General features: G+C 39.1%; 2 protein-coding genes across 2 annotated transcripts in view; both read right to left on the bottom strand.

The window, feature by feature from the left end:
* Positions 1-322, bottom strand: part of LOC105018733 (cadherin-4) — a 28,846-nt gene extending 28,524 nt beyond the window's left edge. Inside the window, exon 1 of the mRNA XM_010884392.5 lies at positions 167-322. Within this exon, the coding sequence (XP_010882694.4) occupies positions 167-220 (54 nt within the window). The 5' untranslated portion in view covers positions 221-322. The remainder of the gene's footprint in view (positions 1-166) is intronic.
* A 1,563-nt stretch (positions 323-1,885) lies between these two features.
* On the bottom strand, positions 1,886-16,484 carry dsg2l (desmoglein 2 like). Its single transcript, XM_029118996.2, has 14 exons — positions 16,329-16,484; positions 10,319-10,441; positions 9,843-10,004; positions 9,624-9,765; positions 8,140-8,303; positions 7,878-8,012; positions 6,710-6,895; positions 6,192-6,478; positions 5,926-6,068; positions 4,992-5,213; positions 4,569-4,802; positions 4,102-4,229; positions 3,597-3,923; positions 1,886-3,410 (listed from the first exon to the last, which is right to left on the bottom strand). The coding sequence occupies exons 1-14, from the start codon at positions 16,380-16,382 to the stop codon at positions 2,595-2,597; spliced, it is 3,123 nt and encodes a 1,040-aa protein (XP_028974829.2). The 5' UTR covers positions 16,383-16,484; the 3' UTR covers positions 1,886-2,594.

Here is a 16,484-nt window from a genome sequence, read left to right as displayed (position 1 = left end):
AATAATAACTTTTGGTTGTTATTCATAGAACGTAATTCCAGCGGTAACGTCAACAATGACGCTCCAATCCCTACCTGAGACCTGCCACACCTTGAAAAAGATCCGTTATAAACTGTCGAGTAATATTAACACTTATTACGAAAGGAAAATAATTGTATTTACTCACCGTTAGTATGAAAGGCAACAATAAAACAACGGTTGCTATAGACACACGCGCCATTGAAAATAAAGAACAACGTTTGCGTCTTGAGATCCACAGTTTAATGTTTTAGTGTACAATAGACTTCGGCCACTTCGAAAGTGTAGGCACAACTTTTCTTCTGATATGTTAGCCTACAATAGGCGGCGCCTCGACTTTCACAACTGGACAGCTCATAGGCTGACAAGACTAGGGGCCAGACAAGAGAGCTCGGATCCGAGCTAGGTGAAGTTTCGTTGGTCCTATGATACTCGGTTTGTCTCGTCAATAGGTCAATCGTTATATGGCTTTGGAATTAACATTTTCTATATCAGGGGAGGATGAATAACAATCCACAATTTGTTTTGTGGCTGTTGTTGCAATTTCGGATTTTAATCGTGAAGAGCTTTACATAACACTCCATAACACTCAAAATGGTTTCTAGTGTCAGCACCATGTTTAAAAGCATGTCAATGACTCTTGACATTGCCCAATTAAGTTTTATTTTTTATCCAGAGTAAACATTCACTAAAATTATATAATTTTGCAAATATTTGAAAAAATATTCCTGGGAGATTCCTTCAGATGGGGTCACAGTGTCTCCGTACGCCACCATTTCAGTCCATAGATTTAATGCTGCAGTAGTTTGTGCCAGGCAACTAGGGTCAGTCCGAATTTTCATATGCTAATGTATCCTTGTGGATCTAAGGAATGCTCCCTTTAATTCCTCTGGAGTCCAGGTGAATCTCAGGACCAGATCCCCTAGACCCACTTCAGGACTACCTGGCATGACAACGCCTGCTGTACCTGCCCACAGTTACCCAGGTCATCCCTGTCCTTGTTCACCTGGTTGTGTGGCTGATCTGGATTCTGCCTGGATACAGCCCACCTGTATTTATTGATCCCGTGGTCATCGGAACATGCAGAAAACATGTGCCCTTCAAATATAATGACCACATATAATCTATATACCTTAGGGTCTGGTTCCTCTATCAGTGCCTGTTTAAGCACTTCATGACAAATGTTGAATTTCCATGAAATACATTTGATTGATCTGCAATTGTTTCTGACAGAGAACAATTTATTGTATTCTGGGGATGGGCAGTGGCACATATGTCATATCTGGTGTCCTGTTGTGGTTGAAAAACTCTGAGCTGAGCAGTATGTACTGTAAATGTGATACTCAAAAATGTCCCAGAATCACTACCTACATTACAGGGTAGATTTACTTTTCATACTATTCATTCATTCATTCATATTAACTGGAACATTATTGTCTGCATTTCAACACCTCTGAAAGACTTCAGGAGGGGGAGACTAAAGGGAAAAATTACATGAGCCCAAAACAAATGACTAAAAGTTATGCTACGTTACATTCTTCTCTCAGAATGAGCAGCCATTTTATCAAAACATTTTGATACACAATGAAGGACAGATACCATGACAGATCACCATTAGACATAAAGGCTTGAAGCCAGGTCAACATAAAAGCATCAGAAGCATAATTAACAAACCCCAGAGATATTGCATAATCTCTATTTATATCTTATAAATTATCTAAATTACTGTAACTTGAAAGCTGTGGAATAAAATAATGCCACGCTATTCAAATAGTGGAAGTATGCAAGTCCTAAAAGCAAAAACAAGACAATCCTGTGCTTGAAATGTAAACAATTTACAATAGATAGTAGGATAATTTTTCACTCCTCTGATACAACCATTTTTAATGTACCGTTTGTACAACTATAACGCTGTAAACCTTGGCCACCAGAACTATTAGATGAGGAATGTATCATCCCAGAAAACCACAAAAACCAAATACTGTTTTTCTCGTCTGAATAATAAGCCACACACCATATAAAAACATAACACTTCTCCAACACTAATGTGTTAAAAGATTTCATTAAATTGTATTAGCTAAATTAATTAAACTCCATCTGTAATAAAGTATCTCCCACTCAATCATTAAGTCACTGATTTCTAAATGTTTAAAGTCAGGTTTAAACAGCAGCTGGTAATTACAACATAGACCCTGGTAAAAAAAATATACATCGATATAAAACAGTATAGCAAACAGTATACAGTGATAGGAAAAACCTGGTTGAATAGCATTGCATAGTATTGCACTTTTTTGCATGATACATTTCAGTTCAGACCAGCAGAGAGCACCAACCTGTCTGACTACCTTTCCACTCCCTTAACTGTTTTCTACTTGACTAAAAAAGAAAACATGTTTAAACCCCGTGACTTGACTATACAGTATGTAATCATGCTGAGGGAGTTTTTCTACGCCACACTGCTGGTCTCAGTGTATTTCTTTGTGACATAGATGTTTTTCTCTTGCACCACAGAGGAGTGGCGTGGTGCAGGGGTGGGGGTTGTTGTGATTTTGACAGTAGCAGAAGAGTTCTCAACTTCACAAGAAACCTCCACCTGCTTCAACACGAGCTCCCTGAAGAACATGGCTTTCCTGCATAGTGGTTTGTCTAATTTCTACATTACTTTCCCTGGTAATGGTTTGGCCCCCTCCCTGAGGGATCTGGCCTCCTCCCATACCAATGTGACCATGGCTTCCCCCACGACCACCCACTCCTACCTGCCTCTCCACTAACAACATACCCTGAGAACCACTAAGATCTCCAGCATGCACCATCCCCTGACCCATACCTAACCCCATCTGGCCTAAAGCCGCCTGGGCATTGACATAACCCCCTCCCCCTCTCTGATCCACAAGCACCAACCTGGGCTGGTTCTCCACTACATACATGGGGGCAGCAGTATAGTACATGTTGGGCTGTTGGATGAGAAGGGTCTGGCCAGGGATCCCCACATTATCCTGGACGTGAACCTTGGAAATGGTGGCCGAGCCCACAGGACGAACCAGACTCTCCTGGATTTGGGTGGAGGAGTTTGAGGCGGAAGCGGAGGTGATAAGGGTGTTACCAGTGAGAGAGACATCTCTGCTGAAGTCTTTGTGAGTTGAGGTGGTAGGCCTCGAGCTAGATGAGTGGACAGAGTTGTGGACAGTCTCAACTTCTGTAGCCATGGACCCCTGGCAGATTTTTGCCAGGGTCTTAAACTTGGGCCCCAGGTTATTGAGGAATTCCAGGTCATCATCGCCCCCTAGGAGGCTACAGCAGCCTACTGATCCTACTGGTGACCCATGACCTTCATAATCATAGATCAGCTGAGAATCTTTCTGGTGGTCGTTCTGCGCAGTGCTTTTGGCATTCTGTAAAGGTCACATGAAAGGGACAGAAACAGCATATTAAGACATTGAAACATTAAATCAAATTCCAAACAATAACATTGGCCTCAACTGTGTCAAAGGAGTAATCAAACTCAATATAATCTCAAAACTAAACTGTACACAAATGCTATTTTCATTAGAAGACCAGTTGGTTGTTTGAATACTCACTGCAGAGTAGTATTTTTCTAGGAATCCCTCAGAGAGAGCCATGCCATCATTGCAACCTTCACTGGAGAAGGCATTTCTATAATAATCCATCGTGGTGGTTCTTCTGCCCATGGCATTGTACACCTGGTTTTCATGGTACGAGCTGAGCTTCTTCCAGGACCAAGCTTGACCTGCTCCTGATCCCATTCCTAATCCCATTCCAGCTCCTGATCCCATTCCTAATCCCATTCCAGCTCCTGATCCTGCTTCTGCTCCTGTTTTATATTTAGAGGAGCTTTTAATGTCCAGATGGTTACTACCGGAAAGAATTAGCATGAGCGGCACATCCTGTAATGATGAATACATGGGATAATCAGAACAGGAAATTTTAGTGCTACATTTCAATATGAACAACAGGTTAGCATACCAAAAATGAAAAGCCCATGTCCTCCCCAAGATTCTTCTTTTCAAAACCTCTGAAGTAGTGAAAAATCATCCATCGGCAGTGCTGTTATGGATAAAATACCTTGTCTTCTCCTTGTCCCTCAGTGTGATATTTGATCAGGGCTCCTTTACTGTCAAATGGAATCGCCTTAAAGTCTCCCATGGCCGCCGCCCCTCCACAGAGACAGAACAGCAACAGGAGTGGCACCACTGTCAACCAACAATCCACATTTAAATTAATGGACAGAAGACAAAAGACTGTTGAGAGGCCTTAATACATTGGGGTAAAATCCTGTTAAATACTATGTTACTAATCTCTCATGATGCTGAATCAAGTTTAGTTAATCAGAATTAAGATGTGTGTTCCAAGAAACTTATCGTGTTGGACGTTTGAAGAAGTCGATAGACTATAACAATAACAGAAAGCCTACTCACGCAGCAACAACGGGAGGCCCAGGAGAAGTAGGAGAAATAACAAAAGGGTCTACTCACGCAGCAACAACAGGAGGCCCAGGAGAAGTAGGAGAAATAACAAAAGGGTCTACTCACGCAGCAACAACAGGAGGCCCAGGAGAAGCAGCAGAATGGCAGGTGCTCCTAATGTGACATTGGTGTTGGACTGTCGGGCAAGGCACACCTCATTAACCTCATGGCAGGTACACACAGCTACATTCAGAGTCTGGACCTCAGCACAGGCCTTCCCCTGCTGGTCAGTTATCTCCATGTCCACCTTGTAGTAACCCGGCCAAAGTTGGGCATGATCTCGTAAAATGGTCGTAGTGGCTAGAATAAACGAGAAATTAGACAGACAAACAAAAATTTATAGGAAAAATCTATCACAGTTCTGTTTCAAATGGCACTTATTATCAGGCTCAAAAATATTACACCAAAACAGCCTGTTGGTGAAACTTGTCAAACTGTCTATCTGCTTCCTAAACTCCAAACCTCAAAGTTCTGGACTGGGCACGTTACCATTGAGGTTCTCCACTGTCCACTTCTGGTTACTGTTCTTCTGAATCACTTGAAACTTGAAGGGAGCTCCGTTTGGGAAGCTGTCTCTATCCACAGCTGTAGCATACACAGCGTTTCCCCCCAGACACATGGTTGTAGTGGTAGCTGTCAGTGTGGGACAGTGGTCGTTGAAGTCCTCCACCTGGATAGCAATTGTCCCTGTAGCTGTTTTAGAGATCAGATCTGGAAACCAACAGAAAATACAGAATTACATACAGGCTTTCTTCTATTCTAGCTCCTAAACAAGCAACTGTCCTAGAGGGCATCTGGCTTAACACCAAGTCTTACAGCACTGCATCTCCAATGGGTTGCCCTCAGAACCCAAAGCGAGGCAGATAGTCACAAACCAATATTCACATTGCATTTAGGCAAAAAAGGAAAATGCAATCTTGAAAAAACATTATTTAGCAACAATGACAATAAAAGTATAAATTATACTACACAAGTAAACAATATCCACACCTTTTTTATTTATTAATAATTACATATAGTTTATACATTCTTCATTAAGGAAGTTGTCAAGCTCACTTGTTACAACAAAATTACTGTTAGTACAGATAGGCTAGCTCGTAAAGGAACGACAAAATCTAAATATCTCCGTTGATACATGTTGGCTAGCTCCTTAAAGCAATGACAAAAATGCCAGAAAGAGGAAAATGGAAAAGACGAAGCCTAATGAAATAGAATATAATTGACATCCAAGGTTGACATGCATATAAGCATCATACTATGATTTTTACCTCAACATATTCTGAAATACACTCTGTATAATCAACAACTTATATGCTGGCTAATTTTGATGGGGACCAAAGAGAAGATTCATGATATTTCCATCACATTGCTTGAGTTCCATTTGCCTCATCACTAAATGTCTTATGTTACTACAGTTACTTGCCATTTGTGATTGCTATAATCACAGCGTAGTATGTTCCATTGACCAGGTATATGGACTCCCGATCAGGCAGTTTGTTTAGTGTGATCTCTGCAGTCTTTTCGTTGATGCTCACCCAGTTGTCTACATCTTTTAATTTGGCATACCTGAGAAAATGATTATGACAACAGCACAAAATTAGGATTAACTAAATGATCCTTTAGTAAGATGATCATGAAATAACATGATCTTCACTCCAATAAATAAATTAGAAATCCTCAGAAACTTACTTTACATTGGTAGCAATCAATGTTGTGTCACTTTCGATGGCTGTGTAGGTGGTGATGACCTTGTTAATAGTGACCGTGGTGGAGTCCTCAGAGATGGTCACCACTTTGACCTTGGGCTGGAATGTGGGGCCCTCATTCTGGTTGATTACTTTGATCTTGATGTTGTACGTGTTTTTTGCTGCATTTCCTCCACTGTGTCCACTCGTAGAGGACCCAAAGTAGTACTTTGCTTTGTTGGAAACCCTTATAGCAAGGTTGACCTCTTTCAGCTCCTCGTAGTCCAGTGGCTTCATTGTCCAGTGGGTTCAAAGAAACATTAAACAGTAGAATGAGTCAAATGAGACAGACAACACCATAAATCGGTGAACACAATACTTATCTGTCTCCTTTATATGTAAGAAGACCAGTAGTTATAAGACATAGTAGCTACAAGACACGGACGCTGGAATTCCATTTAAAAGAAAAGGTTTTAGATACATGGAATCCATTGCAGTTTGATTCTCAAACACAGCACATACCTTTTGGATCCTTATAATGCCCTCGTTGGTCTTGGGGTCAGTAGTGATAATGAAGTAGCCAGCCTCATTGCCACTCACAATGGTGAACACAGCCAGCCAGTTGTCAGTGAACTGCTGATCTAGATCAATGGCTTGGATCCTCAACACCTCCACATTGACCGTATTCTCCTCCACACTCCCCTCATACTACAAAAACACAGAAACACAGGTTTTTAGATTTGATTCAACTTTATTGTCATTGAGCAAGTATAGTACAACAAAATGCAGTTAGCATCTAACCAGAAGTGAAAATAGAAGAACATTTAAAAAATAAAGTATAGTGTATGTTACAAGTGGAATGTACAGGCCTGGCACCACGAGGGGGAAGGGGGGGGCAGAAGGGGTCATTGTCCCTCGAGATAGAACCTGTGCCCACCCCCCCCCCAGTGCAACACTGCAAATGGTATATGAATTAGATATGCCCCCTCATTTATATAAAAAAAGATGTGCAATGAAGACAAATGCAGTACAAATGGCAATTCTAAATGTGCAATAAAGGCAAATAGAGGAGGGCAGAACATTTACAAGTATTAAGTATAATGTATGTTACAAGTGGGATGAATAGTTGTGTGCGATGAGGCAAATGCAAGTGCAGATGGCCATTGTAAAAGTGCAATCAAGGCACATTGAAGGGGCAAGGTGGCACATCCATCTGAAATGCTGGGATAGCAGCAATGAGGTTCCTGAGGTAGACACGTACATGTAACAACTGAAACCTTGCTTATCAGAATTCGCAAAGCAGTGTCAGAGTCCAGTAGTACAATGAGAGTAGTGCAACAAGGTCCCCGAGAGGCGGTACTAAGCGGTGGGTGGGAGGGTATGGTTAGTGATGGGTCACAGAGTTCAGCAGGGTTAAAGTACATGGAAAGAAACTGTTCCTGAGCCTGGGCATACACCACATGGCTTAAACCAGAGGAACATAATATTGTGTTAATTTAATAGAGTGTAGCAACTCTCAACCTAAAATATTACACCATTACACCAAGAGATATTTTGGGGTTCAAGTCATTACAGTATAATACATACTTTAATAACACTATCATGCTAAGTGTTTGGTACAGGTTGCTACAATAAAATAAATACTAACATTTTAATATCTAAGAAGTAAATAGAAATGTTGTGATCTTACATGTTCTTTCTCCAGGGTGGGGATGTTGTCATTGATGTCCAGGATTTTAATTACAACTTGTCCTGTTCCTGTGTTTCCACCCGACATTCCATTGTTGTCTGATCCTATTATAGTCAGGCTGTATGTGTCTTTGGTCTAGACAATTATTAAATGAGGTAGATCTTGAAGTTATTGAACAATGTGGATACTGAACTAAATTCTTCTGAATGTGCCAATGCCCAGCCATGACTGTTCAACATCACCCACTTTACACCTCTCTTACCTCTCTATCCAGAGTGGTCTTTTGAACCAGGATCTCTCCAGTCTGGGCATTGATGGAGAACATGCCACCTGAATTACTAGTCCCCTTTATGCTGTACCTAATCTGAGAGAAAGCAGTGTTGGGTGCATCGTCATCTGTGGCATTCACTTTGATGACAAAGATTCCTGGAATGAACAAGGGTGAAGACTTAAATGTGCACAACTCCAATACTGTGAATAACTGATGCAATATACTAGTACTACAATTGTTAATACTAGCTAACAACCTCCTATTCTTGCCCTGTAGTGGTCCTTTTCTAGCGGTGTCATTCTAAATACACCCAAAACAATGATTCGTTTTTCTCTTTATACTAAATATGTGTATAGACATGTGTGCAGGTTAAATTGTTTAGGGAGAGATTTAAAATGTTTTAATTGGGATGTGTTAGTTGTAAAATGTTACTTGTGTGACAGACCACCTTTACAAGAATGCAAACAACAAAGATAGCTTCCTGGTAAACAATTTAAATATTTTTTTACCAAAAATGTCAAATATATATAATGTAATCAAACAATATAGTGATGTGTACAAAAACTGGGCTGATATTTGGGGGTCGTATTTTTTAGCAAATTCGCTAACAAAAATAATTTTGGCCTTTTCACTAACACACTAACTAATATACTTATGTCAGTAATAATCCCAAAACATGTTATCAAATGTTAACAATAAAATAAAATACATTTCAAAACCGCTGTTGTATATATTGAGGGGGTTCCACGATATTACTAGTAGACTCCTCCACCTCCTACTGCTTTTACTGATACTGCTGCTACATCTACTAATAGTACTAGTTATACTACCTGAGAAATATACTATCTGAGTTCATGAGATAGTACATAAGATTGATGGCATCACAAATTCTACTACATAGCAGAGGCCATGTGCAAACCTAAGACTACAAAGGATCTGGAAAAGTGCTGCATATGGGAGTGGTCTAAAATCTCTCCAAAAGTGTATGCCAATCATGTCAGACTTTACAGCGGTTTTTCCCAATCCTGGTTCGGGGACCGCAAAGAATGTAAGTTTTTAGTTTTTGCCCTTGCACTCACACGCCTGATTAAAATGTTGCCCTACCACTTACACACTTGATTGACATAATCAACCTATCATCAAGTCTTTAATTTGAATCGGGTGTGCCCTAGGAACATGCCTTAGAACTAACTGGTCAAACAACTTCTAACGGTCCCACTCAAAATCCCACCTGGTCGCATTGCTGATCTAGACGACTCCTAGTGATGCTTGCCTTCTGCTCACCTTGCTATTTTGTCTCAACCTACTAACACTCACCATGAAAACCTAACTGATTCTACTCACTAGAGGTATGGGTCAGCTGGACTACACCGTTACTGGCCTTACGAAGCTATATCTTTTACCGTTCAATCTGGCTGACACTCTACATCAAGTCTGATTAAAAGATAATAATAATTTAAAAAAAAATGACATGCCTTTAGCGGAGGACTCATGCGCATATCCAGCATGGCTGACTGTAAATACTGGTGGACAGTCATTCTGGTCCTCAACAATAATATCCAAGTCAATGTTATCTTCCGCATAGTTTCCGTCGCGGAATTTTGCTACTCCTTGTAACTAAAAGAGAAACATGATAAATCAGACCTTTCATTCCTTTCTTACATTTTGAGCACAAGTTTTAAATGGTAGCTTACATGATAGAAAGCCTGCTTCTCCCTGTCCAAAATGCCGTGGATCCTGACATTGCCGTTCTTAGGGTTGATGGTGAATAGGTTCACAGGGTCTTTGTCTGCACCGTCCCCGGTCAGGTTGTAAATCAATTCTCCTTTTCCATCCATGTTCATATCAGAACGAATCTAGCATAAAAACAAATTCCAACAAGCCTGTATAGAATACCAATGTCATTTTAATAAGATGTCTTACAGTAATAGCCAAACTGATCTAAAGAAAGAATTCATAAGAAGGCAATAATTTTTTTGGCAGACATCCACAAGCTTTCAAAATACAAATGAGTCTTATCATGCATGACAAATTATACACCGATATCTGACTGATCCAATGTCAAGGTTAGAAATATGTCATGCTCAGACAAACGTCCGTGTTATGGCTGTCAAGAATCTCTCCATTAATTGGATTAAAATAAGGTGTATAGATTTAGATGAGATTATACCTTTGCGATGTACTCATCGTTTCTGTAATCGATATTCTCCATCAATGTTTTGGAAGGAATGACCCATTTTTTTTCCAGTCTTCTTAGCATCACCCCACTGCCTTCTGCCATGAAACGCACAAACTACAGGACATGAAGAGAAAATATAAACATATACAGTAGCTTGCTTGGTTGATTAGATTCACCCATGGGTCCAGTATTAGAATGTGTGTGCTCACTACTGTAAGTCACACCACTGTAAGTTACTTATTTCATTGTTTAATCATTCAAATCACACCATATAACTGTTTAAAGGCAATGTGATAACACTTTTAACATATGTAATTGCAAATCTCAAAGTACATTTTTGCATATAAATTGTTTGAAACATTAGCTCCCTCACTCCCTTCCTCTATTTGCCAGTAGCATTCATATTTTTTGTTCATTAACACAAACCCCTTTCTTGTTGTCCCACTGTACACCATTCAGGTACAATGAGTTCACAAAAAATCTCTCTATATATATTCATATGAAGTTCAGTCATTTTCCCGTTTAAAGGTTAAGACAAACTGAACATAATTAATGTATTATTAATTATTAATAATATTTTATTATTAATATCAGAATTGTTTAAACAAATACTTTTGGGAGATCTTCCCAAGGACCCCTGCAGTGAGGCTATGTGCCTCCATGGACCTTGGAACCCTGGTTGAATACCACTGATTTAGATCACCCAACTACTGACCAGAAGGAGCTATGCTCAGAGTAAACCTTCAAATAATCTATTAATGATTTAACAACACTGCTAACTGCTGAAAGTCTAATGTGTTATAAGTCAGTTATGACAATTAATAGCTGCTACAATCATGCCTTACTTTACAAAGGTGCTGCGCCTGTAATTTGTCTCCAAATGTTAAAGAGAAGTGGTATGGTTCATTCATAATAATTTTGCCCCACCCTCATTCCGTATTCCCACGCTGATGTTTTACTTTAGATTTCAGTTGTAAACAGCTGTAAACACTTTGTCGTTGTTTTTCATTAATTTATGAGCTATTATAGACATTTTGTCCCTACAAATGTTCACTGGTTTCCCACTTGGGTTGATAAATGTAGTTATTGGTTAATCTCATCTGTAAATGTTTATTTGGCTGACCCTTAAGTATAAGATTTATTTTTATGTTAGTAACTAATTTACAAATATTCATTTAGTCTCTCACTATAAAATGAGTTAGGACTGATAGAACATGATACTTTAGGCAGTTGCTGGGTACTCTACATACATAAGAGAAGATATTCAACACTTGCAACATATTGAGTCAATAAATGGTGGGTAGGGTGGGAATATCAAAACATTTACATTCTTCCTGGATTGCTCTTCTACATTTTCACCAACCCAGGTTATTATGGATACCATTTCAATCCAGTGATTTCATTCACACTGACAGAGTAGAGGTACAGCTATACTCATAAGTTTGCATGACTTGGCAGAAAATGTGAAATGTTGTCATTGATTTTGCATGTCACTGATCATGCAAAAACAAACTATAAATGGCTTCATATGATAGTGATCATATGAAGCTATTTATTATCACATAGTTGTTTGGCTCCTTTTTAAATCATAATGATAACAGAAATCACCCAAATGGCCCTGATCAAGTTTACATACCCTTGAATGTTATGAAGGGTTTGCACCTTCTGGAGAACCCTCTGTATTTGCTCTTGTGAAGTCTTCTCTATGGTAGACTTGGATAATGATATGATATGAAATACCCTCAGATTAAAGCTGAGAGACTGCACTTAAAGCCTATATTCATTATTTAACTGAAACTTGAACATATTTTGCGAAACAGACCAAATAACAAAACTTGTGGCAGTGTCCAATTATTTGTAGACCTAACTGTATCTATATATGTCTAAATTGTCTACATCAACATTTCTCAAACTATCTGGTGCCAGGGACCGACGGAGCAGGGCCTTATTCTACAGGACCACATGCGTTAGAATATTGGCCATTGTTTGTTTAAATAAAGTATATTTTTGTAACAATGTATCTATGATATTTGCTACCCTAAAACGCAATGAAGTGTTTTAACAATAATTATAACATTAAGCAACTTCAGTTTCTATTTCATGACGCATTGGGGCTATTTGGAACAATTATTTGATTAAACACAAAAAGTGTGTTAGGCCTTTAGGCTACTCCTATAATAATTAATCCATCAAATCAAGTAGTTAACCAAACTGAAATCGGAAAGATTAAGGTCTATGTTTTTTAGAATCTTTTTGAACACCCTATGTGTGAAAACTACGGTTCTATGACAAATGTGTCAAATTCAATCTATGGGACTTTTTCATGAGGTATGTGCCAATGGACACTGATCTAAATATCTACCCAAGTGCCTTTGATGCTCCAGCAGAACTAAGGGTACATACACTGCTCAAATAAACGAAGGGAATAATTAAATCACACATCGGGTCTCGATGAAGGAAACATACTAAAGATCAAAATCTTTACTGTACATTGTGTAATTAGTTGAGAAGAAAATGGCATAGCAATGGAAACCAAAATCACCAACCGACTGAGGGCTGGATTCAAACTCACACTGAAAACCAAAACAATTGTAAACCACAGGCTGTTCCAACTTGCGTGAATTTCATCACACCAACTCATAATATGACTCAGTAGTGTGTATGGCCCCCAGGTGCCTGTAGCATTCCTAACAACATCTGGGCATGCTCCTGATGAGACACCGGATGGTGTTCTGGGGGATCGTCTCCCAGACCTGGATCAGACTGTCCAGGAACGCATCAGTGAGCTCCTGGAGTCTGTGGCGTTACTTGGCAGCATTGGATGCACCCATACATAACGTCCCAGAGGTTCTCAATTGGATTCAGGTCTTGGGAACATAGTCCCGTCAATAGCATCAATGCCTTTGTCATCCAGGAACTGCCTACATATTCTGGCCACATGAGACCTGGCATTGTCCTGCACCAGGAGTAACCTAGGGCCCAATGCACCAGTGGAAGTTCGGACGATGGGTCTGAGGATTTCATCCTGGTACCTAACAGAAATCACGGTCCTGTTGGCTAGGTCTGTGCGACCCTCCAAGGATATGGCTCCCCAGAACATCAAACCTTCTTATGATGGCACGTATGGATGCATAATCCTGGAGGAACTGTACTGCCTGTGCAACCTGAATGGGCTGCAGGTACTGCCTCATGCTACCAGTAGTGACAATGACACTAGCAAAACGCAAAATTAGAGAAGAATCAGTCAAGAAGGATAAGAATAGAGCAATTGTCTGTGGCCACCACCTGCAAAACCATTCCCTTTTTGAAGGGTTGTCTTGCGGTTGCACCTGTTGTCACTTTCATTTGCACCCAAACAGGTGACATTGATTCACAATCGCTTATGCTTCCAAACTGGACAGATATCCCTGACGTTTAATTGACTTGGCGTTATGGGCCTCAGTATTAACCAGTCACCGGAGTTGTATTCCTTGTTTTGAAACAAATGTTGGACACCAAATTATTAATACCCCATTTCCAATCAAATCTACATGTAGCTTAATCCCAAATCTACATATAGCTGCTCCTTGAGAGCTTTGTTAAGAACACAGCAGAGCAATAACTTGATAGTTGAGCACATCATCTGTGGAGCTTGAATGGTTGCCTGCTCAGAGCGAGAAGTGGACTTTGTTATTACAATTGTCTACCCCCTAAAACTCAAACCTGTACCTCGAAGCCAGTTCCACTATGTTTTTTCAATGCAACCCTTTAATCGGGGACCTATCAAGACCTGGGACACCAGGTGCATGCAATTAATGATGAGGCAGAACAGAAATCCAGCAGGCTATGGACCTTGTAGGGTCTGGATGTGGTCTACACAATTGGAGAAAACTAATTATATTATTAAATGACTGTTACATTACTGTTCAAAATGAGGAGTATGTGCTCTTTAAACAAAGTTAACTTGTTCTTGGTTTTCATGATATGTCTGTTTGAATCGTGTGAGAAAATATTATTTATTTTGAAAATACTCAGTAAACTGCTTAGACTGCTGCCCCGCGACCCGGCCCCGGATAAGCGGAAGATGATGGATGGATGGATGGATGGATACTCAGTAAACTACAGAAGCATTCTAGAATGGGAGATTTGTTGGTGCAAGGGTTGGAAAACAATAACATAACAGGGTAGAAAACCAATAAGGAAGAAAAGATTTAAACAATTAAAAATATTTGTGAATTTGTTAAAGAAACATCTCACATAAATTATATAATAAGAATAACTTTCCATTTATTTCATTTCATTTTTATTTTTTTACCATGGGTTTGTAAAATATCAGGAAACCCTGTGATTATAAATAAGTAGATTGGATTTGAGCAGCAGCCATTCCCTGACAAATGCAAGTAACCGTTAATATATTTGTTTGATATATTGTTGTTAGCTATTTTCATTACAATCATTAATTATAAATATAACCTTAACAATACCCCATTATTACCCCTAACCCAACCAATTTAATTAGTGTCAAACATGTTTCTAAATATGCAAAATACAAAAAACATAAATCTATTATGTAAATACTTTTAAATATAGACAATAGTTATTAATTTACTCTCTTTTACTGACATAATTTCAACACTCTTTGGTGCAGGTTCCACACTGTTAGGTAGATACACCTAACAGGGTGGTCCCTAACAGGGTGGAAAATGTTCTTCTAAATTAGCCAATGCTCTGAGAGTGAGCAAGATTGAGCTAGCATAATGGTAAATATTTGTACATAATTCTAACTACTATATGAAATAGATTTCAAAAAGAAGAAAAGAAATGTCATCCATAATTTTGCCAGGGTGGATCATTTATGATCATAGACAGACTATCATCATTAAAACTATAAAAATGTATTAAACCAAATTGAAATAGTCACTTAGCTTTGAATTACACTCCCTAAACGTGAAGTTATTGTGCAGTGGGATTTTTTTTTTTTTAAAGGAGAATAACTACAAACTAACAGGGTGGAAATGATTTCAGGAAAATACAGGCAATGTTATATAAAACAATAAAACATTTAATTATTGTGGGAAAACATTATAATAATTAGAGAGACTTGAAATAGGATTATAAAATAATAAGTTTCAATATAAAATGATTTAATTGCTTATATTTCATCCAGAACATGATGAATAGCACCCGAGCAAATGGAAAAAACACATCCTCTGAAAACTTTTGTTAAAGAAAACCTTTAATTCCCCTTTGAGATTAATATGTATTTGTTTTTAAGGAAAAAGACACCTGCCTTTATATTTAAAACCATTTAGAATCCAGATGTCACAGTATTTTACACCAATTAAGAAGTGATATTTCCCTTGTACAGAAATGGCACTGCATTGAAGGAATGACCCAGATGCTGGTTTCAAATACAGAGTAAAAGCCAACATCCAAGGATCTATAGGCTTCAAATCATGAGTTTTTTATTTTGTATTTAAACTAAGTTAGATCCTCTGGCAGCCACACTAAACAACATGACTGCCTTCAGAGCTTGTGGGATCTCCCTATTGCAGGATGTTACAGTGCACACTGCAGCCCTGCGCCTGTTGAACGCTGCCTGCACCACTGCCCCGCATCCCTGTGCCTGTATCTCACAAATGTCAAAAGGCATGCATAACTCTTCAAATGTTGGCCGTAGAGGGCTCCGTTCTGATCGTGACACCTTGCCCCATACTTTGTGACAATCTTGCCCCGCTACACTGTGCCTGCTCAACCGGGATCCTTAATAATCTGCGACTTTTCCACTTTGGTCTTATTTTTAGTATCATTCTCTGAAATCCGAGTAGCATTTAAATACCCGTTGTTTCACTGACATTGAAGCCAATGACTCGATAAGACATCATTGGACGTTTTTTTATTAATAAATTACCTCATTAAAATGACTCTCCAATCTACCTGAGCCGTGACACACCCAAAGACCCGTTATAGATTCTTGGGTATTATTATAATAACTAATATATGAAAAGTGTTCTTTACTCACCGTTAGCATGAACGGCAACAATAAAACAACACTGGCTGTAGAAACACGCGCCATTAAAAGCAAAGGTATGATGTTCTTCTATTGTTTGAATCCAGCGTTGAGTATTCTTTGATGTATTAGACCTATGCCTCTTCGAAGGTAAAAGCTGAATTTATG

The sequence above is a fragment of the Esox lucius genome, chromosome 3 (genome assembly GCF_011004845.1).
Source record: "Esox lucius isolate fEsoLuc1 chromosome 3, fEsoLuc1.pri, whole genome shotgun sequence".
In the NCBI taxonomy this organism is placed as follows: Eukaryota; Metazoa; Chordata; class Actinopteri; order Esociformes; family Esocidae; genus Esox; species Esox lucius.
Note: the sequence above shows the minus strand (reverse complement) of the source record. Positions and strands in the feature narration are given on the sequence as shown.

Coding starts and splice junctions, on each gene's coding strand:
- dsg2l (XM_029118996.2), bottom strand. CDS start 16,382: ATGGCGCGTGTTTCTACAGCCAGTGTTGTTTTATTGTTGCCGTTCATG. Junction 10,442..16,328: donor TGTTGCCGTTCATGCTAACG/GTGAGTAAAGAA, acceptor CATGTCCTGTAG/TTTGTGCGTTTCATGGCAGA. Junction 4,230..4,568: donor GGGCCTCCTGTTGTTGCTGC/GTGAGTAGACCC, acceptor GTTGGTTGACAG/TGGTGCCACTCCTGTTGCTG.